At 55.0% G+C, this 7790-nt stretch overlaps 1 protein-coding gene across 1 annotated transcript; it reads right to left on the reverse strand.

Annotated features, from left to right (window-relative positions):
• Positions 1-4703: 4703 nt before the first annotated feature.
• On the reverse strand, positions 4704-7213 carry CCR7 (C-C motif chemokine receptor 7). The gene has a single exon (XM_082604228.1). It carries the CDS (start codon positions 6604-6606, stop codon positions 5656-5658), a length of 951 nt encoding a protein of 316 aa, XP_082460354.1. The 5' UTR covers positions 6607-7213; the 3' UTR covers positions 4704-5655.
• Between the last annotated feature and the right edge of the window lie 577 nt (positions 7214-7790).

Here is a 7790-nt window from a genome sequence, read left to right on the forward strand (position 1 = left end):
CTCCACCCACTGTCACCCAGGCTCTGTCTGAGTCTCCCAGCGTCACAAGCTCCAGAGTAGTCCATGGCCTTCCCAGGTTTGGGGGTAAGGGGACCTGGGTGGAGGTGGGGTAACTCAGAGGGAGGCTGGGGGCGGGGCAGGTGGAGCTCTTGGACAGCTATCCGAGTTCTGCCCTTGACGGGATTGGAGGAGTCCAGGTGGGTCTTGCTCTGGGAGGTGCAGGCAGAGGCGTGTGTCTGTGAACCGCCCAGGCCCGGTCCTTCTCCCTGCTCCCCTTTCTCTGAACTCCCGAGTCCAGAGGTTGCCAGCAGCACTGCCTGGGCAGGTGAGCATCCCTGAAACGGAGGTGAGCAGAGCAGGTGGAAAGAGGGGCAGTGCCTGGGGAGGCAGCTGTCAGTGAGGATGGGCGGGAGGCAGTGGTGGTACCACTGTGGGTGGCTCTTGGTGCCCGGCTTGACCACAGGCTTTTGGCCACACCCCCTAACACCCCCAGCCCGGGAAGAAAAACGCACCCTTCCGCCTTTGCATGGGATCGTGTCCCTGCTCGGCGCTGAGTGAGGTTTGCATAAACCATACAAGATAAATGTGCACGCGTTCCCAGGCCTCTCTGTAAACATTGGGAAAGAGTTTGGGGGCATTTCATCTGCGGCATCTGTTGAACGTCACAATGTCAGATATTTACTCAGAACAATGATCAGCTTTTCTGTCCTAAGCGAGTTCTGACCCAGGCTCGGGAGGACTCTGGGACCAGATGTGTTTCCTCACCTGCCCTCTTGCCCTCTTGCTGTCTGACCTTGGGACCTACTGGCCCGAGAGGGAATGGGGCCCTCAGCACCGGGCAAGGCCTACCCCCCACCCTGCCCTGAAGGGAGATGTTTATTTACACAGAGATGAGAACCCAGAGGCCACACTGTGTAGTGGTCACTGTGACGCACAGAACAGCCCAGCAAGTGAATTCTCTGGGGTTGATGAACAACAGACAAAAATAAGGTTTTATCCACCTTCAAAGTGAACGTGGGAGGGAGAGAACTGACAGCCACCGAGAAGTCTGAATTGAGATACACACACGGATGCTCGCACACACACAGAAGAGCCCGAGGGAGAAGTCACCTCCCCTCACGTCTGAGTTTGGATGAGACCAGTTTGATTCATTCTTTAGTCTAAAAGCTGCTCTGGCTGGTGAGCGAGGACTGTGACTCTGCAGCAGACCCCTTGTCTGTGTCTCTTTCTGGGCCTGAGACAAGACAAATGACAAATGACAGGGTGGTGGTGATGGTGTGGGGTTGCGGGGTGTGTGTGTGTGTGTGTGTGTGTGTGTGTGATGAGGCTTCTACTTCCTGCAGTGCCTCTCCCATGGGATGGGGGCTAGGAGGGCCGACAGGGTTGCTCTTTTGAGTTAAGGGAGTGATCCCCCCTGCTTTTCTCCCCCGGGGTTTTTCTACAGACTTAGACCATGGAAACTGAGCCATTTCTACCCCCCTCCTGGCAAAGAAGACCATGGGCCCCCCTGTCTCTAAGACTGATATAGCCCCTTCCTCCCCACCTGAGATTGGGAGACCCCGGGGAAATGTGGGCACGTTGTGCGTGTGTGTGTGTGTGTGTGTGTGTGTGTGTGTAGGTGGGGACATCTTTCTACACATGGAGAATACTCTCCAAGTCTGGCCCCCAGCTGTGTCATCCTGAGGACCCACCCCGCCCCTCCTTCCCCTGCCTTCTGCTCACCACTCAGAGTTGCTCCCTCCCCCATCTCATGGGCCTTAACCCCCACCCCCAGAGGCCAGTTTTTCTCCCTCCAACTGTTCACCCTCAACACAGAAATGCAACTGAGAACCTAACTCCCAGAGAGGATCCTTTCTTAAAAAAGATCAGTTGCCTGATTTCCTTTGGACCTGCTACCATATTTCTTTTGCATGTCATTCTCCCCGGCCCAATGTCAAGGACAAGAAGTACTGAAGGTGGGGAGGGAAGGTTCTCTTTAAGGTGAACAAGGACAAGAGGGACAGTGCCTGCCAGAGAAGAGCTGGATGGTCTGGGATGAGGCTAGTGTGTGCCAGGGTGGATGTGTGCAAGTGAGTGTGGGAGGGCTGGGACAAGAGCTCTGGATGGAAGCTCGGGAACCAGGGTTCAAGTTTTAGCATTGCCTAGAGCTCGTGGGAGACCTCAGGCAAGTCATTTCCCTCTCTGCGCCTCAGTTGACTCACCTGTACAATGGGAGGGAAGCAGAGACTAATTTAAAAGTTGCCCTCCAGCTTAAAACACAGGAAGCTCAGCTCAGTGCTCTGTGATGACCTAGATGAGTGGGATTGTTGGGGGGGGGAGGTGGGAGGGAGATCCAAGAGGGAGGGGATATATGTATACATAGAGCTGATTCACTTCATTGTACAGCAGAATCTAACACAACATTGTAAAGCAATTATACTCCAATTAAAAAAAATTGTACGGGGATAGAAATGAATTTGGTTTCCTTGTGGTTAGCAACTTTTTTAAGGCTACCGCTTATTAAACATCTTAATGATTACCAACAACACTTTTGTCAGTATTTCTAAGCATTTTGCATATAGGAATTCATTTACTCCTCACAGCAATCCTAGGAGGTAGGTATTATGATCATCGCCATTATACAGATCAGGAAACCGAGGCACAGAGAGACTAAGTAACCAGCCCAGGTAGCGCAGCTGAGATTCAAACCAGGCAGTCTGCCTGCAGAATCTGTGCTTCTCGCACCACACTCAACATTCCAGGCATTGTGCTAAATGTTTGCCAGATCATCTCCGTTTTGCAGTTGAGAAATCTGAGACTCAGAGCAGTTGAGCAACAGCTGAAGGTCACACAGCTGGGAAGCAGCAGAGATGAGATTCCAAGTCGGCCGGGCTCCAGAGCCTCTGCTCTCCCCCGCCCGCCTCCTGCAGTCCTGCCAGATCCTTAGGCCCCCAAAGCAAGTTTATCCATTATCCCCATGTTGCAATGTCTCTTTAGACGAGTCAGTTCCTCCCCCTGGAGCTCAGTTTCCCTAACTAGAGAATGCGTGGGGGGTTGGACCAGCTGATCTTTGAGGTTCCTTGCTGCTCCACTAGTCCATGATTCGAGAGATGTGGGCCTTTTGGCTACAAGGCCAGATCTGTACCCTGAGGTTATAGCCTGGCGAGGAAGAGGGGACGAGGGGCTGGTGATGGAAGAAGGGGGAATTCGGGGGGGCCGTGGGGCCATGAACCCGGGGAGGTGGGCCAGGTGTATGAGGAAGATGAGAGAGAGAGAGAGGCCCTGGGGGCTCCCCAGTGAGTCTCTTCCTTCTTCCCAGGGCTCCCCCAAGCTCAGGGTAGGCACGTGACAGCATTGGGCAAGGGAGCAAGGACCAGGCCAGCCGTGAGGCAAGGTCAGAGCTTCTGAGATACAGCGCTTTGGGGAATGAACATTGCTGGGGGTTTTGTAAATACTTGGAGGTGTCCAGTTATTATAGAAAAATGTATCTGGAGCTGAGGTGGCATGTTTGTGTGGTTGGCCTGGCGTCCTGTTCATGACTGCTCTGTTACATTCCTCGTCTTCCCATCTGTAAGCTCATTAGGATGTGCATACCAGCGGCCCCCATACCCACACACACAGGGCACGTTCCCCTCAGGGCCCCAGGCATGCTGGGGTCACCCCCCGCGCCCCACGGCTCGTGCACAGCCCGTGAGCGGCGGGGCACCTATTAATATTAAAGTGGCTGCAGGTGCCGCTGCTCCACGTGCCAGCCTCATCCTTCTCAGGGCGCTGGTTCCCTGCTTGAGCCCAGTGCATCCTGTGGAGGAGGGTAATGCAACGTGCTTATGAGATGAGAGAATGGGCTTCATTTTCAGGCGGGCTCCATTCCAGTGAGGCTCTTTTCACTTCGGGAAATGGATGGAATCACCTTTTCATGAGTGTCTCAGCTCCCTCCCACCTCCAGACCCTGAGCTATTGCAGTGCTGGGCCCTTCAGAAACCTCCTCTTACATCACAGCTTGGACTAACCTCTCTGGCTTGGACAAGTCGGGGACTGGGCAGGCATCAGGGCACCCAGTGACATGGATCCTGGGCCTGTGGTGGGGACAGTGGCTGTTCCTCCATTCCTGCCCCTCCGGGATGGGTGTCCACACCACAGAAGGCCATTGCTGCAATAGTGGCCCGGGACGGTCAAGGGCAGACCTGGCTCTTAAGCATCCAGCAAAGGGCGCAGCCTATCACACAGGTCCCATCCCAAGCCCCCTGGATCCAGGATGCCATCGTAGATGGGTGTCAGGGAGAGGCCCTCCCTCTAAACACCAGTTTTGGGAGCCCAGGGGGACTGACCAAGGGTCAGGGGCTCCAGTTCCAGACTGAGTTAGGACAGATGAACAGGACAGTGTGTAAATGCTGCTAAGGGTCAGGAAGAGTTCCCAGCCATAAAGGTTAAAGGGAGAACTTGGTTCTTTCCAAAGCTCAGCTCAGACCGTGTCTCTGGGTCACTGCTGACCTCACAGGCTTGGGTCCCGACCTGTGAGCTCCAGAGGATGTTTGCAAGCTGGACACCCTGGCCTTCTTCTCCTCCTGCCTTGTTCAGCCTCGTGGGCCTGTGTCATTGGAAGGGCTCAGAGCATAGCTCAGCAGACCTCGTGGCTCTGAGCATCTCTGAACAATGAAGCCTGGGGGAGGAAAGGGATGGGGGGTGGTCAGGTGGGGCGTGGGGTTTGCAAAACAAGAACACACTCGTTTGCCATTTACCGAGAATTTTTTCCCCCTTTTTTTTCAAGCTGTTGTTTCCTCAAGGGAAAACTTTTATTTGTGTATGAGTAAAATGTGCTCTCTTAATGAATTGAAAGCAGAACAGGATGAGAGATTTTTGTCCCCGTGGCAAAGAACAAAGAAGGAGCTCATTGGCTGGCGGCAGCCAGCGTCGTCCCCACCCCTGGCCCCTAAACTTTCGCCCTGCCTTCTCCCCCCTTCCTAGCAGAGCTGAGACCTGAGAAGGGCCAGCCACGCGTCATCCCTGCCCCAGCGCCCTGGCTGGGAAAACGGCTGTGGCCAGGCCTGGCCTGCGGGAAACACCACACCCCTTCAGCGTGGAGAGCCTGAGGAAAGGTGGCTGGTGAGGGGCCATGGAGGCTGCCGTTTCTTGCTGGCTCGGATTACAGGAGAAAAGAGAGATGGAGGGAGGGATTCAGAGCGTTAGTTTGACCCACTGGCTTCCCCCTTCCCCTGCACAGGTGAGAAGTTGCCCCACCGTCTCTGGTCTTGGGGACAAAGCCTTGCTTTCTGGAAGCCCTCACCCTGAGCCTCAGGGAGGACTTCTTTCTAGAAGACTGATGGGAATAGTGGCCAGGCCCCTTCCACCACCCTAGATCTCACCGATGCCTGCCCTTTCACTCCAGGAGATGTGAACCATTTCTTGACTTTCACCTCTCGTTTGGGGTTTGGGGGACAATGGCATTGGTTTTGGAGTGTTGCAGGATCTGGGATAGCTTATCAACCACGTCTCTTTGCAACCTTGGTTGAGGTAGCTAGCTAGGGTTGGGCTTCATCTGTCTTCTGTGGCTTGGGTTTTCACCACGAGATAAACCTCAATGGCCAGAACGGCCTTTCCCTCAGCAGCTGTTGGGTCATCTGTCCCCAGTCTGAGGGGCCCTGGGAGAGGTCCCTCTAGTCCAGGCAGAGGAGCCTCCTACGGGGAGAAGGTGGTGGTGGTCTCAGCCTCCACGCTCATGGAGGATCGCCGGGCGTGCCGGCAGGCGGACCACTGCCGGAGCCGCTCCTGGCTGAGGCAGCCTAGGTCCTTGAAGAGCTTGAAGAGGTCGCTGCGGAACTTGACGCCGATGAAGGCGTACAAGAAAGGGTTGACGCAGCAGCGGATGCAGGCCAGGCTGTAGGTGACATCATAGGCGATGTTGAGCTGCTTGCTGAGTTCGCAGCTGGTGCCGCTGGTGATGTTGAAGTTGGCCACCGTCTGGGCCAGGACCACCCCGTTGTAGGGCAGCTGGAAGGCTACGAAGACCAGGACCACGGCAATGATCACCTTGATGGCCTTGTTGCGTTCGAAGTTGCGTGCCTGGAGCAGGGTGCGGATGATGAGGAGGTAGCAGAAGCTCATGGCCACCAGGGGGATCAGAAAGCCTACCACCATCTGGGCCACCTGGATGGTGATCAGGGCCTCCACGTTCTCGGTGATGAGGGAGCACCGCAGCGCTTGCTCACTGCTGCTCTTCTGGAGGCCGCTGTACAGCAGCTCTGGGGTGGAGAGCACCACGGCCAGCAGCCAGATGCCCACGCAGGAGAGCTTGCTGATGAGAAGGACGCGGGCACGGTGGCGGTGGGCCGAGACGGCCTGGACGATGGCGACGTAGCGGTCGATGCTGATGCATAAAAGCAGGAGCATCCCGCTGAAGAAGCTTATCTTGTAGATGCCAAAGATGAACTTGCAAACGTGGACCCCGAAGACCCAGGACTTGGCCGCGCTGTACGCCCAAAAGGGAAGGGTCAGGAGGAAGAGGATGTCCGCCACGGCCAGGTTGAGCAGGTAGGTATCGGTCATGGTCTTGAGCCTCTTGAAATAGATGTAGGTCAGCATGACCAGCCCGTTGCCCAGCAGGCCCATGAAGCAGATGATGGAGTACATGACCGGGAGGAACCAGGCTTTAAAGTTCCGCACGTCCTTCTTGAAGCATACGGACTCGTACAGCGTGTAGTCCACTGTGGTGTTGTCTCCGATGTAATCGTCCGTGACCTCATCCTGGCACAGGCATACCTGTGGGGAAGGAACACGACCCAGCTTAGCTGAGTGGGTCTAAATCTCACTGCTGTGGGATTGGCCAGAGCAGTGGTTTCAAGGTGCAGTTAGCAACACCTGCAAATTCTCGGACCCCATCTGAGACCCACTGAACCTCAGGGGCTGGGGCCCAGGAATCTGTTTTTCTAAACTTCCCAGGTGATTCTTTCATTTGAAATCAGTGCTTCTCATATTTGAACATGCACTTGAACTCGGGGATCTTGTTCAGATGATTTGGTAGGCTGGGGTGGAGCCTGGGATTCTGCCTTTCTAATAAGGAGCAAGTGTCTGATTTTGCCAACTCTTCTGAGAGACTTGACCTTACAGGTGTTAACGGTGGACTAGAAATAGTCTGGGCTTTGGGGCCAAATGAGCCTTGGGCTTGTTAAATACACTTCATTCTCCCTAAGACCCAGTTTTCTCATCTGTGAAATGGAGATGAATACTATCTCCTCCACATGGTTGTTGTGAGGGTCCTAACTCGATTCTGGCATCATTTCGTCCCCATGGAGGTTTTATTTTGCCCGTTGGAAACTCCAGGAAAGAGGGGTCGTGTGTCTTTCTTTTTGAGCCTCCTTTGGTACCTGGTAGAAAGAACTTTCCAGGGGAGGGGGCCTACAAAAATACCCCAGTTGTTGAGGGAAAATCCACTTGGGCTAAGGTTGAGGAGGGCTCGGGGTGAGAAGAGAGGAAGGCAAAGCTCCATTAAGAGGCCAGAAAGCCCTGGTTTGGGGCAAGCTGCCGTGATCATGGGTGGTGAAGACTTATGGATCCCTGAGGCCCGGGGCACAGCACCCAGCATGAGGCAGAAGGTCAGGTGATGCAGGCCCAAGCCGTTGGCGGGGCCACGGCCTCAGCTGTGACTGAGTCCTCTCGGGCCCAGGAAGGAAGCACAGCCCTGTCTCCACCCTCCCTCCATCCTCGTACCCTCTCCCTCCACCTCTCTCCTCTTTCTTCCTTGCTGTATCTTCTGGCAGATCCCAGTCAGCAGGGCTCAGCTGCTCAGGGCATTTTTTAGCCTATCTGCAGGGCAG

This window comes from Mesoplodon mirus (genome assembly GCF_964341445.2).
Source record: "Mesoplodon mirus genome assembly, chromosome: 18".
Lineage (NCBI taxonomy): Eukaryota > Metazoa > Chordata > Mammalia > Artiodactyla > Ziphiidae > Mesoplodon > Mesoplodon mirus.